General features: G+C 38.1%; 1 protein-coding gene across 4 annotated transcripts in view; it reads right to left on the reverse strand.

The window, feature by feature from the left end:
• atp2b2 (ATPase plasma membrane Ca2+ transporting 2) overlaps nucleotides 1–25,553 on the reverse strand; it is an 85,305-nt gene that overhangs the window by 29,373 nt on the left and 30,379 nt on the right. For 2 of the 4 annotated variants that reach the window (XM_084736888.1, XM_084736869.1), the window contains exons 3-11: nucleotides 21,720–21,977; nucleotides 20,577–20,702; nucleotides 18,361–18,486; nucleotides 17,878–17,910; nucleotides 15,514–15,606; nucleotides 11,677–11,718; nucleotides 8,655–8,819; nucleotides 6,633–6,847; nucleotides 5,958–6,200 (exon numbers count right to left, since the gene is read on the reverse strand). In XM_084736888.1, coding sequence (XP_084593014.1) covers nucleotides 5,958–6,200; nucleotides 6,633–6,847; nucleotides 8,655–8,819; nucleotides 11,677–11,718; nucleotides 15,514–15,606; nucleotides 17,878–17,910; nucleotides 18,361–18,486; nucleotides 20,577–20,702; nucleotides 21,720–21,977 — 1,301 coding nt within the window. The remainder of the gene's footprint in view (nucleotides 1–5,957; nucleotides 6,201–6,632; nucleotides 6,848–8,654; nucleotides 8,820–11,676; nucleotides 11,719–15,513; nucleotides 15,607–17,877; nucleotides 17,911–18,360; nucleotides 18,487–20,576; nucleotides 20,703–21,719; nucleotides 21,978–25,553) is intronic. The other 2 variants (XM_084736879.1, XM_084736896.1) reach the window with 2 other exon arrangements.

Consider the following 25,553-nt stretch of genomic DNA (forward strand, 5'->3'; position numbering starts at 1 on the left):
CAATGTATGATGGACAGGTTATTAATTAGCTAGTTAAGAGCTGAGAGAATAGAGATTGGTACAGTAGATTCACAACTTGGTCTCATCATCAGTGTTCAGCACTGTTCAATTACAAACAGTTCAAGCCTGTGGAATTTCTGTTACTTTTACCTATTAGAATAAGAGATGAGCCAGGATGAGAGCCATGCTAACCCAGCTTAAAGTCCAGGCTGCTCCTGGCAAATGCCCGGTCAGGAAAATGAAACAGACGAAATGGGACTGCTGTGTCCACATCCTAGGCTGCAAATATACCTGCTTTTAACTACACACATCTCTAGTCTGACTTCACTTCAATGATGATTTTGTGCACAAATGCAGTCAAAATTGATGACAATGTTTCCCAGATGTCAGATTTTGTATTTTAAGATATCGACCATATTATCATCACCTTCTGTTGCTGTTTACATTTAACCTGATGCAAATTCCAAAAATGACCTACAAAATTATTTCCTGGGTGTCTATGTAAATAACTACAAAATGCATTACTGTTATATTGTTGTATATTATCGTAACTGTGTTTTATTTTTTAATTTTTTAATTTTATCGTATTCTCCTCTGAATTTAATTCATTATCTGCATGTTGTATGTATGTGTCGCATGACGGGACTACAAATCAACAACTTTGTGTTGAATAATAACAATAAAAAACCTCGATACCTTGATCTCAGCCACCTTGATTTATTATTGTGGGAGTTTTTTACAATATGTGGCCATCTTTACTGAGTTCATGTCTGACAGAAACTTGGCCGCCATCCAGACATCTGGGCTTGAGTGTGAAATATCAACTCTGTTTAGTAAGACACTGACATAGAAATAACACAATTGTAGGTTAAGTTGCCTATAGATTTAATTCTGCTGATGATGAACCACTTTACAAATATTACTTTGATTTAATTTTTGTCTTTTACATTGATTTTACGATAAGACATAGTCTGGCATTTAGGTTTAAGTGGTTACTGTGAAACAGACCATGGATATCTATTACAGGCAACACAAACATTACTTCACAACTATATAATATTCTCTTTCTTAAAAAAGATAATCTTAGTTTTATCACCACTGATTTCACATTCTCTAAATAAATTTATTATGTGCTTAATTGACACTAGTAAAACCTGGAAAATACAATATCTGGAAGCATGAAATCATTCACGTCATATGAGCGGAAAACGCAGGGATCCCATTAAGCTTTGTGCCTCTGAAACATCAAAGCATTGTCATTCTAATGTGATGACGACTTCTCTTTCAGTGCCATCTCAGCAACACTGTCAAGTCTGTAAGCAAGTGCTGAACACAGAAAGAGAGAATAAGAGAAGGGATGGACATAATTCTGCTGAAGATGTCTCTGTCTCCGCTACCTCTGCTGATTCTCTGTCTCTGTCTCTTTCTCTTTCTCGGTGTCCAAAATTATTCCGTGGGGACACTGGGTGCTTCAAGCTAGAGACATCCAAGATACTCTCATCTCTCCTCCATGTTGTGCAAACAAGCACGCAACATCCAGATGACAAAAGCATTGTGAGCCAAAGCCAATTATATCAGGAACTCACTACTCACTACTGAAAAAAAAACAAGGCAGCCCATTTTAATTACAAACCATAAATTTCTCACTGTAGAGCGACAAATGGAGTTTTTCACTACTTAGCATGAACTGAATCTTGTTTTTCTAATAGCCACATTTCAACATCATTTCTTTAATCCAGCAATGAACTACTGCAAGTGTCTTTCCTTTTCCCCAAGCACCCATCCCTCACTATTAAAGCCATCTGTGTGTGTATAGGTGTGTGTATCTGCCTCTCTTGTCCCTGACCGGAATAATGACCTGAGCAGGTGGTTGAAGCAACATGAGACTGAGCTCCCAGGACACTCACACAGCCTTGCTAAACACACACCACTGTGCTGCGAGAACATACACCTGTGATCTGAATACCTGCTACGGTGCGTGAGCATGCCTGATTTGACAGATGTGTGTATTTGCATGACAGTCGTGTGTATCTGCACATCGCTAGTTTCATGCTACACACGCAGTCTTCTTGTAGTCAGTGCTGAACTGAAAAACTGAAAAAAAGGGTAGAAGTTCAAGTTGAGAAAAGAAGAAATAAATAAAAAATATGTCTAATTCAACTTGGTGACTGTTTGCTATGAGGCTCTTGCCACTGGCCATGACGCATGTTCCTTTGAAATGACGTTGGTATATTGACGTCACTGGATGCCGCTCATAAATTTCCCTGTCGCACGCTCTACTTGTCTGCAAGAGACAACCAAGGCAAACTGGTGTGCTGAGGATCTTCTTGTGTGCTTATTTCTATTCATGTATGCACGCTTCCTTTTCAGAATATATGAATAAGTGCACGTGGGCACATGGATACAGTATCTATGAGCATGTGCATGTAGAGGATGAGTGTGCGTATACTGTACGTGTGGATGGACTCATTGTGTAAATGTGTGTGAATTTCTCCCTCGAGGATGAGGCTTCTCCACTTTAGACACTGTATGTGCTGACAGAAGAAGTAGAGCTATACCACTGGCTGTATTATGAAGCCAGAGAGGCAGTAGAGGGACTGATACGGGTATCAAAGCCTGCCTCTTTGCCTTTGTGCCTTTGTGTGGTGGCCATCAAAGACTTCCATAGCCATCCTGGCATCCCACAGGATTGGCCTCTTATATAAGAACACACCAGCCAGCATACTGCAGGGCTGGAGTGGTGCTGAGGGAGTGGGGGCGGCAGGGGGAGGGAGGGAGGGATGCACTAAATATTCCTCAGAAATTTCCCGCTTCCATCCTGCTTTCTGAGTTCACTTCATTCCATAATTATGTCTGTTCCTCTCCGTCTTGCTTTTGCTCTGTTCCTTTTCTTCATTATAATAAGAGCTCTCAGTAAATAAATACATCCATGACGACATGTACTGTACTATCTTCTATTGCTGTACTAGATTTTGTGTCCTGTACTATATTTATTCATGTGATTACAATGTACTTATGTATGCATGCATGGATGAACTAATTTATGTGTATAGGGATATATGTGTACGAATGCAGTGTAGTCAGAGTCAGACTGCAAGTAGCAGTATACATACTGTAGCTAATTGCTGTTGATGAAAGGTATGTAAGCTAATATCTTCTGAAGTTTACCCTAAGTTTAACTTCTATCTGGGTGCATGAGGTAACCTCTTTTATGAATGAAGAGATTATAAAACAGACTAAATGTGCCATTTAATCCACCAAGTCTAAGCCGCACTCTGCTGGTGCTTAATTCCGTTGAGCTAAGCAGCTACAGAGGTACAATGGTCTGATGTAATGCTGCAATGCATTCCTCCAGGTTTTTCTGAAGGGATAACATCTTGTTAATGTAGCACGTCTTGGTGAAGAAATGTTGTGGGGAAAAGGGAAACCGAGGTAAACTCACAGTTCCACCAGCAGAACTAAATAATCATTTGAACTATGTGGCTACAAACAACATTCAAAGACTTAATAATGTAAAAGATTTACAGTAATGTGTTGCTAATGTGTTTTTCTCTTTTGTCTTGGCCGGCACTCTCACCTCTTACAGTCCGCTCCAAATAGAGACAAAAATACTTTAATTGCCCTATTCTTGCTGTTTTTCTGCTGTTTGTCTTTGCCGCTTAATAACAAAACATTCTCCTTTCAGACATATTTTTTTTGCACAAATGTGTGGAAAAAATATCTTACTTTCATAGTTAACTTGTTTTATTGTGCAAGAATATCAGGTTTTTTAATATTTTTTCTTTTTGGTCTTGCAATCACAGTTTTAAAGTTCTGATATACAACATTCAGCCTCACTAGATGTCAGCAAACAACTATTTTCTGTGTATAGTGGAGTAATGGCTTCCTAAATTCATTTCCTTTGTGTGTGTGTGTGTGTGTGTGTGTGCCTGTGTGTGCATGTGAGTGCAAGCCTGCATGCATCTCTGTCCTCTTCATGTCCATTTTCAGTTTGGCAGCCTAGCGAGTTAGTTTGTTGTATTACAGCTAAACAGTACACTAAACTATGTTTCTGAAAACATTTTAAGTGATGGTCAGTCAGTCAGTAACAGACTCTTGATCCACATTTGATCAACACTGCCTAGTTTGACAGTTTGATCAGAGTTGTGTGAGCACTGCATGTTCAGATGCAGCTTTCTTTTATTTCCAACTTTATTGGGTAAACAAAGTATGCAGTTGTTTTGGTGTGAGATGCTAATGTTCACCTGCCAGCTCTAGTGGCAGTAAATATTGAGCATCTTTAATAAATCATGACACATTTAGGCATATTTACATAGAAAAATGCTTACTTTTTGTTTATTTTTTTTTGCAGTAATTGCTCTGCTAGTTTTTTCCTGTACATTTCAAACTTCACTGTGTGATTGAAGTTATGTTTCTCATATTGAACAGGCAGTGTTTTGTTTCTTGGGTCTCAGTCTCAACTTGGACTGAACTCACATCTAGACTCGGTGTAATCTATTCTCAAAGCCTGAGCTCAGGCTTGTACACCATGTACATTGTTGAAGAATTAAACTACATTTGTTGCTGTTTTATATATTATATTATGCTAATTGGCATAAAGCCTGGAATAAAAAAAATGCATTGCCAAAGTATATCTACTATCTTTCAAAGTAGAGTTAAAACTAAAGCATGGTCACAAATATGTAACTCTCCATCTTAAAAACCCAGTGACCAAGGCTCTGTTTTCACCAAGACTACAATTGTCCCTTGAGGGGTAGGAAGTGAAATCTGTGGGATCCTTCTATCGCAGATGTCCCGCCCGCTCAGCTCATTCCCCATGCATGTTCCATAAGGGCATTTGTCAGTTGGTCAGCCATCAATGAATAGACTCTACAGGGGTTTACAAGGATAGTGACACACAGACAGGCACAAATTGTGTGTGCGTGTCTGTGTGCAGGTGAGTATACATGGTCATGCCAGGAAAATTATTACTCAGGCATAACAGTCTGAAGACATCCTGATCTTGGCAATCTTTGCTTCTCTTATATTTTTTGCCAAGTGCTTTATTAAGTATCAAACCTGTGGCTTGAAGGAATGCAAACGCAAACAGGTTTCAGATTCTGTGATTAGAACATGTAACACTCCATCTGTCTGTATATTTATATATCCTTCTATCTATACATCCATTTATTATTGCATACAGGTCTTATTGGTTTAGGGAAAATCTCTCTTCGCTGCATTCACTGTAAACAAGAGATCATCTCGAGCACTTAGACAGATTGGATTCAATTACAGTCTGCTATGCTCTCAGATAAGACAAAATTACACAACCATTCTAAAGGTGACAAGTTGAGTGAATGCCTGATGAATCTAATACAGCAGCCAAGGACACAGAATGCCTGCTTTGCCAAGAAGAAAGCACTGCAGAGCTGTCTCACTGTTTCAGGGCTGCTTTCGTCATATGGTTTCATTGTCACCCAGAGGGAGCTGAAATTTGCAGATAACCCAAGTTATTCAAGTGTTTTTAACTAAACTGGTTACAGTATAATAGATTATCTTGAACACTCTGGTTAAGGGCTCGACTGGCACATAGGACGTACATTATAAAAATGGAAGAGGTATATATAGAGTGTCAGATTGCATATTAAAGAATTGGTTGGTTTTGTAAAGGATAAATAAATTAATAAGTTTAGGTGTATGTGCTGATATGCATTATGTCTTTACAGTTACAATGTTCAACCCCTATTGCAGGGGTTCCCAAACCTTTTCAACCCGAAACCCAAAAGATAAATTTGGTTTCTTCCTCGGGTCCAAACTGATTTTCAATTTGGAAAATGACTTAACATATCATAGCATTGTTATGCATTTCACTCTGCCAACCTGCGACCCAATAAAGACAGATTGGCAAACCATTTTGGCTTTGCAATCCCAAATTTAGGTAATGTCACTTTTAATGGCTACCATTACAGGTGGCTTACCAGTATCTTGGTGGTATAGGCGCTGTTGATGGAGATGGCATTGACCAGTAAGTCCAGCGATTTGGGGGGCAGAGCTCCAGGATCTGGGATTTCTTTGTAGTGCACATCTCCGATGTAACACTGCACAGCGGTCATGCGGTTGGTGGTTAGCGTGCCTGTCTTGTCAGAGCAGATGGCTGTCGCATTGCCCATAGTTTCACATGCATCCAGGTGACGAACCAGGTTGTTGTCTTTCATCATTTTCTGTTGGGTGGAAATAACATGATGACCAGGATGTGTTGCAATGCAAAGATGAAAATGGTTTCAAGTATTTAAACTTTTAAATGGACATCTGAATTGCCTTTTCGGGCAACATGCTTTCTGTATTTGTCAGAATCAGAATTGTTTTCTGCTTTGAATCAAATAAGCTATTGACACAGTGTGACCATTAACTACACCCAATCCTCATGTATGCTAGCAAATCACGTTTTTCATTTTTTCTGTGTGAGGTTCAGGACTTTGCACATGCAAAAACACATAAAAACAACAACAAACTGCAAAAAAAAAAGGATTCAGTGTCAGTCTTTGAAAAAAAATGAAAATGCATGAATGGACACACCTCTAAACGTGTACAGTGTGTAAATTCACAGCTCTTACAAAAGATGTACAGTGTGTGTACGGTATGTGTTTGTTCACCTTAACAGAGTAGGCCAGGGAGATGGTGACAGCTAGCGGCAGCCCCTCTGGCACGGCCACCACCAACACAGTTACACCAATGATGAAGAACTTGACAAAGTACTGAATGTAGATGGGAGTGCACTCTGGCAACCAAGGGCGCTTCTGCATCACAAAGTTGTCAATGGCAAAGTACAGGACCAGGATGATGACTGTGATGGCAGACATGAGCAAACCTGAAAAAAGATACAAAAGGTTATCATTCAAATTAGACATGTCAAACTCTTTATGTGAACAAAGTCAGCATTATATTAATTTATGGCTAAGCAAACACAAATATCATTAAAGAACAATAGTAATCTGATTACTCTACCATGTATCCAGAAGTTGGCCGAGTGAAAATGTCAGGGTCATCATCCCAAAGAGATGCAAAATGGCATTTAAACCAACATCAAATCATAATAAGACTGAAATATGTAGTTGCATATTTTTGTAAGCAAATATCTGTTTAGGCTTAGGATTTTTATACATAGACATATATATAATTTAATGTATACATTTGGAAAGAATTACAAACCACAGCCCCCAAAACTACCTTAAAGATAACAACAACAACTCTTATCTAAAACAATTACAACAAAAACAGAACATTATGGCCTAATGAAGGAAGGATTTTATTACAGGACTGCTGGATTAGATTAGGTGGCTAGCTGACAACGGATTGGACAGATTCCTCATCATGACCATTTATTTCTCTTTCTTCCATTCTCAAACATCTATCATATATTGGGTTAGAAAAACAGTCATGTCAGAGGGACAGGTTGTAAAATGAGGGATTCCTACATAGGCTGGATAGTCAGTTGCTATTTTCAAAAACGGCAGGTAGATTTCTGTCGCACCTTTGCTTGCTCTGTTTGTGTATCTTTACACAGTAGACAGTGTGACACGATATTTTAATAGAGGCTGATGCATTAAGATATTTAGTGTAAGTGCAATGCAGTTAACTAAACTCTACAAGTTTCATGCTTCAAGTATTTGTGCTGTCTTTATTCCTTTTCTGAAAGCTAATAAGCTAATAGCTTATTAAGAGTGTACAGAGTTTAGATAAGCCACAGTAGCATAAAAACAGCACATATGCTAGAGGGTCACAGGCCCTGAAGTGTATTAAGTCCAAACATTTTCTGCCAGACCCGCAGGAAGGCCATATGATTTTAAAGAGCTGCTTGTATGCTAATCCATCCACGGTATTTCATTGTTCTGACACCACGTCCTCATTCCATCACTCAGACCAGCAGTCTGATGTAACAGCACGCTGCAAAAACTGGTACTTCTTTAAGGGATTCTCAGAAAATGAGAAGCCTAACTTTTCCAAGACAAAAAAAGAAAACAGGCCCTCGAAGAAAGCCTTGGCACGATTTTTGTGATTCTGTTTTTTTTTTCCTTCACACTGGTCCATGAACTCCTGAATATTTGCATGAAGTATTTTAGGTATGTAATATTCATGGATATCATTTGTTCAAGTAATCCTACTATGTTGCTGCCGGGAGGACACCCACAGTGTGGGCACACTGGCATGTGGGCATCTGTTACTAAAAATGCTCGCTGGTACAGACCCAGTGCAAGTGCTTTAGACATCAACTCCTTGGTGCCATAAATTCCATCACAAACAATTGATTATGGTGTGGATTGTGTGCACTTACTTTTAGTTGGTTTGAATAAAAGCGTCAGCTGAATAAATGTCATGTAATATAATGTAATGATTATAAAATAGCTTAAGTTAACAAGCTGCATAATGCAGTCTCAGTTGTTCCCACTACAATGATTCAGAAGTCCCTAGAGGGCAGGTCATTTAGAAAAATAAAATGAACAGGCTCTTCTTCATAATTCAAACACTTAAGCATTCTTCTTAACTGCGAGAGAATAAGTGAGTCTTCTCAGTGCAACATCTTGCCTTGATGGACAGGATGATGGTTCAGTACCTTGTTGTCCCTGATTTAATTGCCTGACTGAGTGATGGACTTGTCTGTGTGCGGTTTGCTGTACCTGCTTTGCCAATCTGGACGGCCAGTTTGGTCAATTTCCCTTGCAGCACAGACTTCTCTTTCTTCGGAACGGACACCTTCTTCCTCTCTTTCTCGTCGGCCTCTCCTCCCTCAGCACTCTTTAGAGGCTGCATCTCCATGGCAGCTGCTCCATCCTGCTTCTTTACTGTAAACACCACAAAAAAAAACAGACAGAAGCAGAATTAGGAATGTAGATTAAACAGAGGGAGAGAAGAGGAACAGGGAGCCAGGCTTCAACACCCAGGTGTTACACTAGCTCCAACACAGATATTCAGTTTAGATTCAAAAACCAGGACGAGCTTATATGACATCCCATGACAAGATGGGAACTAACTGGTATGTATAAAGCTTTCACATACCATAATAAGGATTATTTGTTTGTCCCTGTATTGTCTTCATGTTCAGATCAACCTTGTTTCTGTAGAGATTGTGAAAACTAAACATTTAAGATACAGTAGGTCTTCTTTTGCTGTTGTAAGGAACACTGTGTTTCTCATCATTCACACTATCTTTTCATCACAAACACATATTTACAGTAAGTCATGAATAATTCAGTGGCCCTACATCCAAGGTCCAGGCTGAATTCACAGATTATTTAGTACCTTAGTACTTGTAGAGAGTGAAAATTAGGAAACTTTATACACCGTGCAACACATTTCAAACACACAACTCGTTTAAGAAATAAATAAAATACAAGAAATGAAACAAAACGATTAAAAAGGATAATGTGAAAAAACACAATTCAAAACAATACAGATTTTTTTTAAGAAATTGAAGTGGAGAATATATATTGTTTTGTAAGTCCAAAATAGTGTGTCAAGTCTTATGGGGGTTTGTTACACTTTGTAGCATTGTAACTTAAATCTGTTAAAAAAAAATTGTCTAGCTGTTTACTTTTTACTTTGTGAAAACTTGGCAGATTGGTTTCAAATGATCTTGGAGGTTAGAAGATTCAATTTTTAAAAGCAAGCCAGAAATACATGTATATATTTGCCTCCATCCAATGAGAGATACACAGTATACTGTGGAACAGATGTATAGAAGGCAGCGGAGATGGTTAAGGTGTAGAAAGTTTCTGTTCTGCCAATAATATGATCAAAGAACTGCACAAGAGATACTCAACAGAATAAAAAATAAAATCCAAATTGTTGAAAGTTCATTCTGTAATTAAATAGAATTAAATATATCCCCAAATACTGTAGTAGAAACTTGTCTATAAAGGTGATTAAACATCTAACTGAAACAAACATCTCAGGGAGGACGCTAAATCACAAAAAATACAATTACTGCAGCTGCATTTGAAATGACAAAAATAAATAAATAAAACTTAACAAAACTGGTCCCACCAGCTGTTAAAGATCATTTGCTAAAATACATAGCAATCGATGTATGTTGTATAGATATAATGTATATTTACACTCTGAGATTAATTGATGTTTTGTATATTTTATACTGTAGGAACTGTTTTATAATGTGGTAAAAAAAATATTTTCTGTAATAAAAACACTGTTCAGGCTATAAAACCAATCCTCAATTACATCACTCTGTCTCCATCTCTCTCCCCCTCACACACACACATACAGTACAGTGCTTTCCTGTTAATGTAACCCATTGCCAAGAATCATTTCAGCCCAGTTTCCCAATAACAATGAGGCATCTGTTTGATGCTCACGAAAAACCTTTTAATGTTGAACATTTGTCATGCTGTCTGGTTGTGGATTTTGTTTTTTCCATCCCCATGACTCAAGACAGAAAGTGTCTGTATCCAACTGTACCCAGCAGAAGACCAAACACTGGATGTTAATACATGCTCAGGACCAAAAGGTTCATCCTCTGAGAGCGGCATTTTGTTCTAAATTCTAGCAAGGCTGATCTAGCATGTCATCAATATACCATGGCTTACCATGTCTTCATTTACCCTTTTGCGTCTTTGCTTTGGGGATACTTTGACTTTTCCAGCTTGTGTTTGTTATATCATCTCTTCCCAAGAGAGGAAACATATTTTAACATCACATGAATTCTTAAGATTTGGTAGATAGACTTGACTTGTAGTAGTATTAACAATACCAACAATTACCAAGTTTGAATTTTTTGATGACAAAAAAAAATACTGGTCAGTTTACATGACTTGTGCCTGGTAGTAAAGCAGTAGTGAATAAATCAATTAGTGAATTCAAATGTCTCTTAAATGAAAAAATGCATTCATTAACCAAAAATAAATCAAACACTCGATAACAGCTTCTGAAATGCAAAAATGTGCAGTCCTTTTCTGTTTTACACTGAGGATTTAATTACTTTCATGTTTCTGACTGTCAGACACAATAAACAGACAAAGACTAAACCAAGAGATTAATAATAAAAAAATAACCATTACTGTAGACATAAAAAAAATTCACAGTATCCCTCTAATCACAGACAGTTCGTGTCATATTTTCTGGGGCAAACTTCATGAAACAGTGGTAGGGGGAAAACCAGGGTGTGGCATATCACTTGAGGAAAGAACCAAAAGGACAGGGGGTTTTTTTTGGTGGAAGAAGGCAGCCCGAGTGAGGCAGATACAGCAGTTGAGGTACAGGTTCTCTCGCTGAGAACATGACAAATCAACAACACAACAAGAACAACAACAGAACAACAGACCAGGGACAACACATCAGTGACAGACGGGGTGAAGAAGAGGGGCATTCGACCCTAATATGACTGCAGGCAAAACCTGGGTCAAACACTTACATTCTCTGGGATTTACTTAGTCAGTGGTGGACTTTATTAAAGTCCCTTGGAATCTACATGGAATTAGCACTGCGCAGTAATTTCAGAGACAGTGAGCTGTTAAGACCTACGAATATAAAGCAGTGGATTTTCCACCTGCATTTGACCCAGAGCTTACACTACACACCATAGAAGGGAAAAGATGAGAAGAAAAAGAAGAAGAGAGGGAAGGAGGAAGAGGAGGAGGCAAAGAGAAAGCATGGGGGAGGAGGGGGTGAAAGAGATGGTTTGGTTACCTTTAATCTGGTTGCTCTCCATATTGCCATCTTGCATTTTACCTATGATGGAGACATACAAGACAATAACAACAAAAATAACCAAGGCAGACAAGTCAACAAATTATCACCACAGAGACGACACACACAGTGAGAACCAAAAGTCACAAACAGGGAGACAGAAAAATGACTTTTAATACAACGTCTCTGTGACAGTCACATAGAAAGGCTTGTGATGTGTAAGTGATGTAATGTAAGTAGAAGCTACAGCTACGGGCGAGGGGTTAATAAAACAAAATTTAATTGAAAGTCACAGACAAATACTGTAGTGTGCAGATTTTTTTTTGTACTGAGTGGGAGGAAATTAGGTTTTAATAGATTTTGTTTTATTTCATTTCGTGAGCAAATAATCAGGTAATTAAAATGCTTAATGGGCCTTTCTGAAACAAAAATGTTATATGATGTGTGGCATAATATTACCCAGTGAGCACAAACTGGGGAACATTGATTTCTAGTTGAAAAGTTGTTGATATTTGGTCTGAACGTCTAAAACCTCTTTTTGCAACCAGCTAAAATGTGGTTACAACATCACAAAACACAAAGTTGTTGAATCATTTTAATAATTTGTTCAGTCATATCTCATTGGTAATATAAAATGTACATTACTTCTTGCTTCATAATAAAGAAATAACGCTTCTTGCTGTAGCCAAAAACCTGCGTATGAGTACTGAGCATTGGTTACAGCTTTGACTAGGCCTGTATTTACATACTGGGACGAGTGACATAGAAGATAAATGAACAGAGAGCTGTGGTGGATGAGTGGGTTAAACACAGGTCTTGGTTGGAGCCCCCTGTGAGGCATTTTTTTGTCTTTCAACGTAGAAATTTGGATGTAGTTTGTTAGTGAGAGTCCAAAATGACGACAGGCTATTATCCTTACATTACAGAGGATGAAAAAATGTCACTGTTGCAAATCCCAGTGAACTATTGTGTACATGTGAACATTTAATCAGTGTCTTCAAATAGTCGGTGGAAAAACTTTTTATTTTTGAACCAGTTCTAAAAGTCTTTTCACCCGTGACCATTGTTGTTTTATAAACATCTTTTCATCGAAAAAATGCTCACTGGGTATGCTGAACATTTACAAAAACTGCACACGCTCTGCTGAATTTTCTATTTTTAAATATTTATCTGAATGACATACTCACACTATGAGCACAGGCAATTCCACACACTTTATCAGCAATACGAGTCAAATTGTCAGGGTATAAAATGAGATATCAAGACATACAGTAGATACAGCATTACACTGAACACTGACAGTGAGGGAGAGTACACCACACTCACACACACACACACACTCACACATACACAGAGAGCACACTCAAACAAGAGACAGCATGCATTAGAGGAAAGTCCAAAAGCACATGCAAGATCACACACTTAAGAGGGAAGCAGACGTGAAGAGATGTGAACAATACAGAGAGAGAAAGAGAGAGAGGGAGAGAGGGAGAAAGAGAGGGAACGGGAGAGAGAGGGAGAGGGGGAGAGAGAGAAAGAGAGAGAGACAGAGAGAGAGAGAGAAAGAGAAAGAGGGAGAGAGGGAGTGAGAGCCTGAAGGAAAGCCTCCCACATGGCGAAGTTACATAAGAACAACCGGAGGAAAATCGAAATCTAAGTTCGGGGACAGTGAATTTATAATGCCATTAGTGTCTACTTACACAAGGACTGAACTTCATTTAAATGTGTATTTCAATCAAAAAACATTGTTTTAAATTAAAGAATCAACTTTCTTGTTAGTACAGTTGAAGATGAAACATAAAACTAAGGCTAGGTTGCACAAACAAGGATTCATTTTCATTCATGGCTTAACCTTAATTCATGTTAAACTATCTTAAAGTGAAGATGAATTTAAACTGCAAATGTATACATGTGTGTGCGTGTATGTGTGTGCACGTGCACTTTTTACTAGACAGGACAGCTTAAGTGACAACAGGATAGGGGGGAGTCTCAGCTGGGAGTCAAACTCATAGTGGACTCAGTCTCAACACATCGGGCGCACATGCTACCAGCTGAGCTAGCAGGTCACCAAAATCGCTGCCTTTCTGACAAAATAATTCTCTGCTGGGTCATCGTGTCCAGACTAACTAGGCTATCAAACTTTTTTGGTAGCTAGCAAACAATATAACTTTTAAAAACATTTTAGCTAGCTAGCAACCCCATTTTATTTTTTTTTTCTTTTGTTTTTTTAGCCAGCTAGCAAACAATACAATATTTTGTTATGGAATAGCAGCTGAAAATTTCTCCCCTCTTTTACACATCTTATGTCCCAGCAGCACTTTATTTTTATGGGTTTGTTTATTTTAATTTTTGGTAAACATACTGTTCTTCAGTGATTATTGAATTAATTTTGGTTTACATTACTAAACTTCAATTCACAAAACTGAGATTAGCTTTGTTTGTGCAACAGAGCTCTGCTTAAATCTAAATTTGGATTTACTCATTTTAAACCTAGTTTTGCTAAACTTTGATTAGAACTAATCTTGCATTAAATTAATCTTTGTTGGTGCAACCCAGTGTAACAGTTACAAGTCTTGTGCTTTCAAACCAAATGCATACACAATGTTTACAAAACAAGAAATTATAATTAAGAAAGCATTTATCATATACTGCAGTGTTGATCCCATTATCTACGCAGGCTATAATTATAGAGATATGCTCTGTTTGTCTCAGTGGTAGGTAGGCAGGATAGAAATTGCACAGAATGTGTCTTTCAGTGCTTTGTACTCAAATGTCACAGAAAAAATTACTCAGGTAGACCTGGAAGACCTGGTTCTCTCAGAATCTTTGGCATGTATGTATGTGGAGAATAAATGTCTCGTTTCACCTCCACTTCCACATTAGCCAGTTCCCTGGAGTCACAATAAAGCTGAAGATGACAAATTGCTCTGTTCCAGCCCAGGACAGCACAAGGTCATCATTACAGTGCAAATCACGCCCCTCCTGCCTTGAGTACAAACATTTTGTGGCCGCTCTCCAAGGAGACAAAGATAAGAGAGAACCCAGCGCTACGATGAATGTAGTTAATCTTTTGCATCTTGTCCAGCTCACACAGAAATGGAGGATTTGCACTAAGTGATCTCTGAGGACACCCAATGAAAGGAGATGTCCCTACACTGTGACTGTTCTTCAGGTAATGTCTTATCTAGTGTCAGAAATATGAACTAATATATAACAATTATTTTATTACACAATAACTACAACATGCACAATTTTAAAGGACTATTTCTGCATTTTGAAAGGCATCTTTGATTAATATCACTCTGCATGGTAAAGCTTAGCTTAGGCTTAAGGCTGGCAACAAGGAGAAACAGCTAGCCTGGCTGTGTCCAAAATCCACCTACCAGCACCTCTAAAGCTCTCTACTTAACACATTATATCCAGTTTGTTCTCCTTTTATATGTACAAAAACCAAAGTGTAAAAATTACACTTTGTAGGGGTTCGTGCCAGGCTTTTTCTCATCTAACAGGGGTACAAAATTAGCACCAACCACCAGCCAAACGCTTATAAAAGTGCAAGGACAGTAGTATATACAGTATACAGTATGTTTAAAGCATTTAAAGACAAAAGATAGCATAAAGAGAAGAAAATGAAAAACAAGACTAATTTCTACAACTACAGAGGTCATGCACTGAGAACGTGGATACAAAAGGGTCTGACACAACTGAAAGAAAAGGGAGAGCAGAGGAGCAGAAGGTGAGCACTCATGGTAGGAGGCGGTTGGAGGATGGAGAAGGTAGAAGGTGTCAAAAGTCACGACAGAAAGAGGTCAGAGATCAGAGGTTTTGTCAACCTACCATTAATTAGGCTGGCACTGCCAGGGGCATTAATGCCTGCAGCCCCATCCGTGGCTATAGTTGCGATGGGGTGGATAGGGGGATGGGAGCAGTCTAGCCAGTAACAATGAAGGCCGAACATGAATGAACAAAAAAACACACGCACGCACCCGCGCACAAACACAAACACGCACACGCACGTGCACACACAAGACAATGAACAGAAATAACATGGTTATAGCACATTCAAGAGATTCAGCATATGTGAAAACTAAAGTCTGTTGTTTGTAAAATTTGTGATGTATGTGATATATCTATTATTTATGTAATCTCATGTATGTTATTAAAGTGATAGCTAAATGTTATGTCAGTAAAATAAACATTGGACAGACATGGAACATGAAATCTGAATGTAACATATATGTAAATATAAGAAAATGTGAAACCAGAGCTACAAAATCGACAAACCAACTGTAACTTGATTTTATACATATTTGTCACAATAAACTGAATGTACTGTACTATAATATAAAAGTAATATAATCTTGAACATATACTAAACAGCAGTGATTATATTATATTATGTTGTGTGACATAAACTGCATTTACTGTTATTTTTGCTTTTGTTAATTTGTTTCAATGTGAAGTTATTTAAACCATGTTATTCATGTACTATCTTTTAGCATCACAAAATCATAATTTGAGCAGAAAATCTGAAACAAATAAGCTAAAAGGGGGTGTTGCATCGCCAGTCTGAAATTAAATTCTCCTGCAATGGAAACAAAAAAGGTATTAAACAGGAAAATACACATGTGCCAACCAGTTAAGCAACGGGGGGGATACTGAACTTAACTAGGGTAAATATATGAGATGAGAAGGTGTCCAAATTTTTACTTTAGACCCATTAATTTAAAGATATGTTTTCAAGACCTGGAACAGATTTTGTAAGGATTTGTTTTTGTCCTTTGACGACAGTCACATAAACTGTGAAAAAGGAAATTCCAAGGAGGGTAAGGAGCTGGTTTCCTGATCTTTTTTGAGTTATGTGTCTAGAGTTGATATATAGTAGTTTTAAAGTTTTATCACAGTTCTATACTTCATTTATTATCTCACTGAAAAGAAATTGCTTTCTTTAATGACACAGCACCCCAGTGATTTTAGTGCAAAGTGCTGTTGAGTTTGCAACCATGAACAGTGTTGTGACAGGAAATCCATCACAATAAAACTACACTTGGCTGATGTGACCCCTTAAAACTTCTCAGCAAACTTTAAAAAGTTGTATTTACATAGTGTTAATACAACTTTAAAAGAAATTGTTTAACTTGTACTAATTAGGCCAGCCATGCCTGAAAAACTGAGCGTATGGTACATTTTCTTTGTAAGATATTAACAGAAATTCCTACCAGTGAAACTTAATACAAATTGTGATCAAATGTACAACTTTAAACAAAGGAGCAATGATGATCAAGCTGAGTTAACGTGAAGGGCTTTTAGTAAATTTTGATAGTTCACTGACTGCATCCTTCGGCCCAGATTATCTGTTATCCTGTACAGTTTGTTGTTGGCTGATCAGACACCTGTGAGTATTCCTGGTTTGATCAGTCTGATCAGTTAAATTGAACCTTGCAAAATAAAAGCATACTGCCACTGAGCTACAGAAAGATCAAAGGTATGCTGTTGAAGCACTACATGTCAGAACAAAAACACAGATATCACTTGTTAGTTAGTGTTTAGATCAGAAGAAGAAAGTATTGTCCACAGGGGATGACATGTTTTACTGTAACCTAATGTGACATTTCTGAGACAGCACATATAGCATGTTACTCATGCAAGCTACTGTGGTATCGGCTCATTGAAGCTACAGAGCTGTCAGAAGAGGCACAGGTAACAGTGGCAAGAAATCACTACAGATGTGAAAATATGTACAGTATAGGTACATATATGAGATGTTCTTACATCTTACAAAGGTGCATATCATCTACTTTACTCTCTACTGCTGGTACATGTGCTGTACACCTGCAAGGCTGTCGCTCTCATGTCATTGTTCTGTGACACAGAAATGAGATGAGTCTGACAGGCTTTGTTTATTCAAGGCATTCAATACGTCGTGAAACAGGGCCGATGTTGAATGCTAGCTAGTTAGTTTGATGAGTGCAGTGCCTGTTATAAGGGGAGAGATGCATTGTGAAATGTGTCATCTGTCAGCACTTAAAAAGATGCAGTGTTGTGAAGATGAGGCTTCTCTTTTTAAGTGAGGAATTAAATTGGGGCAAAGGTGCTCGGCTACAGGAAAGGGTTGAGGAGTAACGGTGGTTTATTGGGGAGCAATAGGGGTTAAAGGTCAAAAGTGCCACTCCCAGGGGTCAGAGAAAGGTGATACTCTACCTGTAGTCTGGTGTCCGTCTTCCACTGCCCCTCCTTCGAGGTGAATTTGTAAGGATAAGAGAGTAAGGACAATGATGCACCTGAACCCACAGAACCTGGATACTGCAGCTCACAAGTGTACCACCACTACTCATTTTATAAAGTTTTTATACACATTCAGCAATGTGCATTGTACTACATATACCTACAAAAGGTTCATACAGTTAAACAGGTGGACATTAGTGAGTTTCTTGTTTATAACCCTTCTCATAACAACAACAGTTAAAAACACTGATATTATGCAATGAGTGTACACAGTTAGACTTTGAGAACATAAGGTAATAAAACAACAAAAGCTTTTTCAAGGGTATGTTGCTGAGCAACACTGATAAAAAAAACAAAAAAACAAATTACCTCAGTGCTCCTGAAGCAACTGCAGAAAAATCTTATGGAATATGTTTATAAAAAAAAAAAAAAGATGATTTAATGACACAGTGATCTTACCTTTCTTTTCTTTCTTCTCTTCTTCCTCGGCACCAGCTCCCAGCAGGGTGAAGATGATTCCAGTCTGAGAGTTGACACCAACAGCAGTGACCACCATGCGTCCTGAACCCTCCATCACATGGGTCCCTAGAGAAAGAGCGGCACAGTGTTACAATATTACAGCTTCCATCTCAAGATACTCTAAAAAGGACTGATTTAATAATTTTCTAAAAACAAACTTAACTCATCATCCCTACACATAATGGTGAAATTACACCAAATGGGAATTTCCCTATTTGGGCAGTTTTTCATTGAAATTATTCTTGTTGGCTTACAGTATGTTCCAAATTATATACTTAATATAAGTATAATATACTTAAATAGCTCACACCTGTGCCAACAACACTTCTGAGCGACTCAATCGAGAACATTCTACTGGTTTCTCCAGAAAATCTATTGATTCTATATTGTTTCTGTATTTACGATTCTTGTCCTGCTCCACTGACATGAAATTGAAGGAGTAACGTATGTGTCAAAGTGGCTACAATTATAACATTTCACCTTATGGAAGAGTACCGCAAGCATCACTAAAGCCAAAAGTTAGCATTCTGTTCTCATCGACAATTGCAGTAATGAGCCAAAAGCAGTAAAAATGTGTCACCAGATACGTGCCGACTGCAGTAGACTTTCGTGTGTGTGTATATGTACAGTATACACACACAGAACATTATTAACCTTTGGGAGAGTAAGTCGATGTGGGTGAATACGAGGCTAATTAAAGAAGGCAGCAAAAAGGCACACAGCTAATTATCCACAGGAAAAAAATACTAAGATGTGAGATCTGATTAACCCACGTTTCTGTTATCTGTGATATTCTTCATTTCTAAGAATCCTACAGCTGCAAATTCTAGTTTCTGCTGCAGCAAACACTAAAGGAATAAAGCGGTAAAGTAGATTAAAAAACAGTGTTGTCTGTGCTGATATTCAGATTATAATTAACAACCCTTTGTCTTCTGTCTGAGGCTATGCCACGACTGTGACTTATAATATATTACATTTTTTTTCACAACAGATTCTCTAAAAGGAGCTTGGCAGACCAAATCTAAGACTCTTTCACTTGGGTCATCAATGTTAGCGCTTCTTCTGAGAAAAAAATATAAAAAGGCATGCTTATTGTGTAAACATTTAGTATTTCTAGCTGTGGATGGAAATAAAGGGTCATGACATTAGGCGTGTAGGTGTAACAAACCAACCCACTTTATTTTCTCATTTCTAATTCTGGTTTGTTCAAATTTGAACTCGTCCATTGGGTAAAAAGTCCCAAAAATGTAATTGCGGACTTATTTGAGAGTTTCATTTGTGCTTTTTATTTTGTAAAGATGAAAAAAGAAACTGGCTTCGCTTATATTGTTAACAGGGAGAGGCTCCACCTTTTTCACCCACCTGAAACTCATCCTCTGTTAACCAGAATGTTAATTTTTATGACCCACAAATTAATTGCAGTGTCAATGAAGCAAAGTGTCAGCATGTTGTGAACCTGCTTGTGTAGGCTCATCTTACCATCTGAATAATGCAGACTTTTAAAATACTGCAAGGAGCTTTAAGATTTTGTTGATTTTGGAGGTTTAAATAAAAATTTAAATGATCTAAATAAAAATCTCCTGCTTTTTTTTAACTGATTAACACACTACTCACTGTAACGTTGCCTGTTAAAATGTAAACAGGCTTGTTTTATGTGATTTCAGGAAAACTCCTTGAAGAATAGAATAACTATACAGAAATAGACATTGTCTTGCAGATTGTCTCATTAACTTATATAAGTCATACAGAAGCATCAGTAATAAACCGACTCTTTTATAACCAGTTAAAACTCCATGTTGTAGCTTTAAATAGCAGGAAAACTGCCATTGACTTTAAAGAAGATTTTTTTTGCTAAATGGCGCAATTGCTTTTTGACGCCTCAAGATAGCAATGCACTAACCCCATAGACGCACAGATGGGCGCAAGTAGGTCATCAATTTGCTACTTAGAAACATGGGCACTGGGCGTGAAAGTGACAACTGCGTGGTTTCAGAAACTCGCAACAACAGCTCCGCTGCACGCTCCTCAGAGACGGGTGTAAGCTAGGGCCCACAGAGTCCTCAATCAAGTCTCCTCCTCTTTTTTGTCCTTTTCTTCTTTACACCTACTGGAAAACATGACTGTGACATGCACCCATCCATCAACTGGCAACATACCAGACAACAGCATGGGGTCCTTGTCTGCAGATTTCCTGACGTGGTCAGACTCTCCGGTCAGTGACGACTCATCAATCTTCATGTCATTGCCCTGGATCAACACTCCATCAGCAGGAAGCAGATCACCTGCAACAATGGAAATGGCAGAGTTGATATTTGTAGTGGATTTATTTAGAACTGTGGAATTGATTGATATTGATTTATGCAACTCAACAGTTCAGATAATTTTACAGATTCATTAGAGTTTATCACAGGTTTGAGCTAATGACCAGTACTGTATATTCTTGCAGTATTGGGAGAGGATGTGTCCGTGATCCTCCATCTATGCGCCTGTCTGCAGCTAATTAATTTATCAACGTTAACATACTGTCGCTTGAATATATTTAATTGCTTAAGGTAGACTTCATAACTTCATAACTTTAATCCCCCTCTGGAAATGAGGTGGAAGTCTATTTTCAGCTACTGAACCATGACAATTACTTTGCACAGAACAATGGACAAGCCAATCGAGGCAGTGAGTGGGAACGTCCAACCACATCAGACTTATCAGTGTGCTTATCATAGTGTGCTAGGAAGTTTGGTCAATTTTGGCCTGTAATCACATCATAGACTCTGATGTTTCAATTAAGGCTATGGCTGAAATAAAAAAAAAAACCTAGCTGATGCAAAAGCCTTGCAGCAAAGTCAAAGTGTATAGATGTCAATGAATATCATTAAAAAAATAATCGATATAAAAGAGAGATACCTTACTACAAAATAATTAACTCTTTAAAATACAAGACAAATGCTACATGGGAAGCAAATGTTTTTTATGTCCCTAGAAAGATTTAGGTCAAATATAGGAAACGCTGCTAGTACCATGGAACTACCTGGATCCAGAAGATTCACTCCTTCATTAATAACTTTAAAAATATGTTGTTTATATTGGCCTGTGTCTTTGGGTGTTGGTATGTATAGACAGCACAGAAGGAGAGAGGCTGTGACGAGGTCTTGCCGCTGAACATTTCAACATTTCATGGATTTTGTTTCAAAGCCCTGTAAACTGTAAATTTGAACCAAGAAGATATTTAAAGTTAGAATTCACTCAACTTAATTGTATGCCATGAACACACACACACAGCTTGACAATCTCCTCACACCTACCGTATTTGACCTGTGCGATATCCCCGACGACTATGTCAGCCACGGGCAGCTGTATGACCTGGCTGCCACGGACAACCTGGAATTTCTGCTCCTGCTCGATGCGGCTCTGCAGTCCACGAAACTGCTTCTCCTTTGACCAGTCGTTGAAGGCCGTCACTAGCACCACACACACGACAGACAACAGGATAGCTGCGCCCTCGATCCAGCCGGCATCTGCCTCGCCCTCGTCCTCTACCCCACCTGCCGCCGCTCCACATGCTACAGTTTGGTAACAGTGACAGAAAGGAGAAAGGGGTAATTATAGAGATATCAGACAAGCACACTATACTTTCATACATACAGACTGAAGTATTCTCTCGACACACACTTACATACTGGATATCAACTCACAAATCTTATACACGGGTATATATGCTTATTACTTATGTAGAGAGTGAACACTTCATAATAAAAGAGACGTAAACAAAGCTTACATTCACACTGGGGACTGAAAAGCTGTGGACAAAGCCAGCTGTGATTGTGTTTGCAATAAGTGTGTATGCATATAGTGTAAATACATGCATACATGCAATTTCTCCGCCTATTTACAATGTGTGCAATATAAAAGACAACTCTGAAATAAAATGAACTCTGGCTGAAATGACCTTCAGAGAATTCACTTCGCCTCGCCTCTTCATTCATTTGCTCTACTTCAAATGAATGCCCTGCAGTCTACTGGCTGTTCACTCACAGACAGGGATATATTTGGGAATGAAACAAGGCCTATTCCCAGTCCTCCTTGTGCTGCTTCATGTAATACTCTGGGAGCCATTGAGCCCTACCCTCCTGGCTAGCTGACTTCAAAAGCCCACAGTGGGGTGATTTGCTTTGGACTATAAAACACTTGCAGCTCACAAGAGAACTAGTGCAGACCTCGTATTATAGACGATACATATGCAGGGTCCAGTTTAACCAAGACCTAGACTCCAAGAAGCAATTTGGACTTACTGATGGACTACAGAGGGGTTCCAATCAATGTGAAATTTAGTAGAACACACTGCATACAGTTACAGAACATACCGTCCTTGTTCTGTGAGACCACCTGTACCAAAGCGGGATCTATATTCATGCATTCATGTGGGTTTTAGCACAAAGAGGTAATTGAATAAACATTTAAATTCAATAATTTATTTCATATGATGTACAAAATATCATTCTTTTGTATATGTTTTTTTTCATTGACCTATGAAGAGTAATTTTATTTCATCTGATATTTTCTTCAGTAAATTGTGTTTTGCCAGAGAAAATGAGTTCTTGATTTCAACAAGTGACAGCTCTGTATTTAGCGATTCAGAACTAATCTTACTCCTCTAAATGCAACAGTGCATTCAGACTGGCATGGATATGTTAAGAGAAGCAACTGTTAAAAAAGATTTCATGTAAAACAAATCATTACCATTTATTTCTTGTACTGAAAGAACCAAATGCCAGTAATGTTGGCAGTAAATAATTTAATAGGAGTTCAGTTTGTGCCACTTGGTCACTGCAGCACACTGACACTGTGAGTGTTGAAGCTGTCCATGGTTCTGATTATACAGCTCATAAGCCTTGTTCAGATTGCCAGTTTAAATAGGTTTTTTTTGGTATATCAAGAATAAATCCAGATTGATTTTACAAAGTCTTAATCATGCAAAACACAAAATGAGATTTTTACCAACTAGAGGTGGTTTGAAAAGTGATTCCAATAGGATTTCTATAGATATCCTTAAGTCCAGGTGTGCTGGCCGCTCAAATCAGATTTCAAATTGTCTTTTGCATCACTTACAATGCAACACAAAACAACAACATCAAAATCAAGAGTGACGTAAGTGCATCATAGCAGCTGAGCAGAATCCATGCTGCTAGCAGGGTTTGTCTGGTGCAATGGAGGAGTTCTGCACCACTACTTAACACCGTGATTGTGATATAGTTTGTGAATTTGTGAAATATATCTTAACAGCATGCTGCACTGCCTAGATACAGGGGAAACCATGTCATCAGACAGTGCCATGTTTTTCTTGAGTCAGGTGAGCGCTGCATATGGCATGGAGAGACACCTGTTACTAACCTCCTGTTAAATCTTGCCTCTCGAATCAAGTGTAATGTTAAGGTTACATGGATTTATGATACAGTAGCTATACAACCAGGCTTGTTAAGGCTGATGTTTATGTTAATAAATGGCAAACTTTGTGTATCCTCTAGAACCAGTGCGGCTGTAAGTTTTTGACTGTTGACTTCCTCTAAGTTCTCCAAGTACACACAACCAAGAAACACAGACCCAAACTGTTACAATTATTTGGAGGGCAAGATGCTGGGCCTCTATTTCTTATGCTTCCTCGCTGGAAAGCAGCGTCACCAGCTTACAAAGTTATTGATACCTACGACACTGCCACAGCATGCCATGCAGGCAGGTTTGTGATGTCTGTACACAAAAAATCGGATCTGATCACTCAAAAATTACAGTGTGGACTGTCTGTCTTAAAGACCTGATTTGCGAAAAAATTCTGATCTGCCTGCAGTCTGAATAAAGCCCATAATAAACGCAAATGTGTGCACAACCTGTGTTCCAGTCTCATTTTCAGAAACACACACAATATCATTCTGTAGCTGTCCATGGTGCTGAAGTTCCAACACACTGCAGACAGACACCCAAGCCAGACAAAGCACAAAATAATAACAATAATAATAATAATAACTAACGCAACTAACTGAGAAACTTTTGCACCTGGGTGGCCTGTAAATAAAGAAATAAATGTCTATAAGCTTCAAAGGCAGAGCGGTTCGGACTGTTTGACAACCGTGTTGGTTTCTATGCCTACTTTTGTATTTTCTTTTTATTTTTCAGCTTTTTGTTTTTTGCATGTTGTGTTTGACACAGACATAATTAAGAGCCTCCTCATTCAACTGAAGTCAGGCTGTTTCATATGCAAATGAGAATTAAGTCATCCCACCACCTTCTATTTCTGGTCTGCTGAGCTTTTTTTGACCTATTAAAAAACAAAACAGTAAATCAGCAGTGAGCGATGTGTGCTTTTGTATGCATGTGTAGATGCTATGATATTTGCTATAAAAACATTTCAGTACATAAATGTTAGGCTCCAATTTTATGGGTTTTTGAATGATAGTTGTCTACATTAAGTTTAAATATGTTGTATTATCTTTATAGTCATAATTATGAACAGCTTCCAGTTAATTTAGTCAAATACAAAGACAATACAAAGAAAATCCCTGTGAGATGTGTCACCTCATTTTTAAGGGTCTTCCAAGACATAAAATATCTTTAGTACACATCTTTGTTGCAACTCTTTAACAGCCAAATTTGAGGGATCACTGCCAGGAATTTTTGATCATATTAAATATCTGTGTAAAAAAGGGCTATAGACCAATATATAATTATCATTCTTTACTTTTACTCGTGAATTTTGTTATGGGTCATTAAAAATCTTTCCCTATGGCCAAATGTCCATCTTTCCTCTGTTACACAACAACATTCAAATATGAGAAGAGACTTGCACATTGGCTTTTTGCATCAAGTTAAAGTGAAGTTTGATTAAGTATCTGCAGATGGGCACAGTTATCAGCATAATGATTCTTTTGGTCCTTTTCTGCTTTATTGGGACTTGCAAAAAGCAACATTTACAAAGCACCACCTCAAAAGATGGAAAGAGAATAAGCAAATTATGAAGGGAAAAGTACTGGCCAATTGACCAATAATTAAACCACTAAACTAAATGGCTGAGTACATCATTTATTTACTCACTTATTAATCCTCTCTTAATCTTAACCAGCTGACGAAAATGTATTAACTCAGGACTG

Source organism: Lutjanus erythropterus, chromosome 2 (genome assembly GCF_056507025.1).
Source record: "Lutjanus erythropterus isolate fLutEry1 chromosome 2, fLutEry1.hap2, whole genome shotgun sequence".
NCBI lineage: Eukaryota > Metazoa > Chordata > Actinopteri > Lutjaniformes > Lutjanidae > Lutjanus > Lutjanus erythropterus.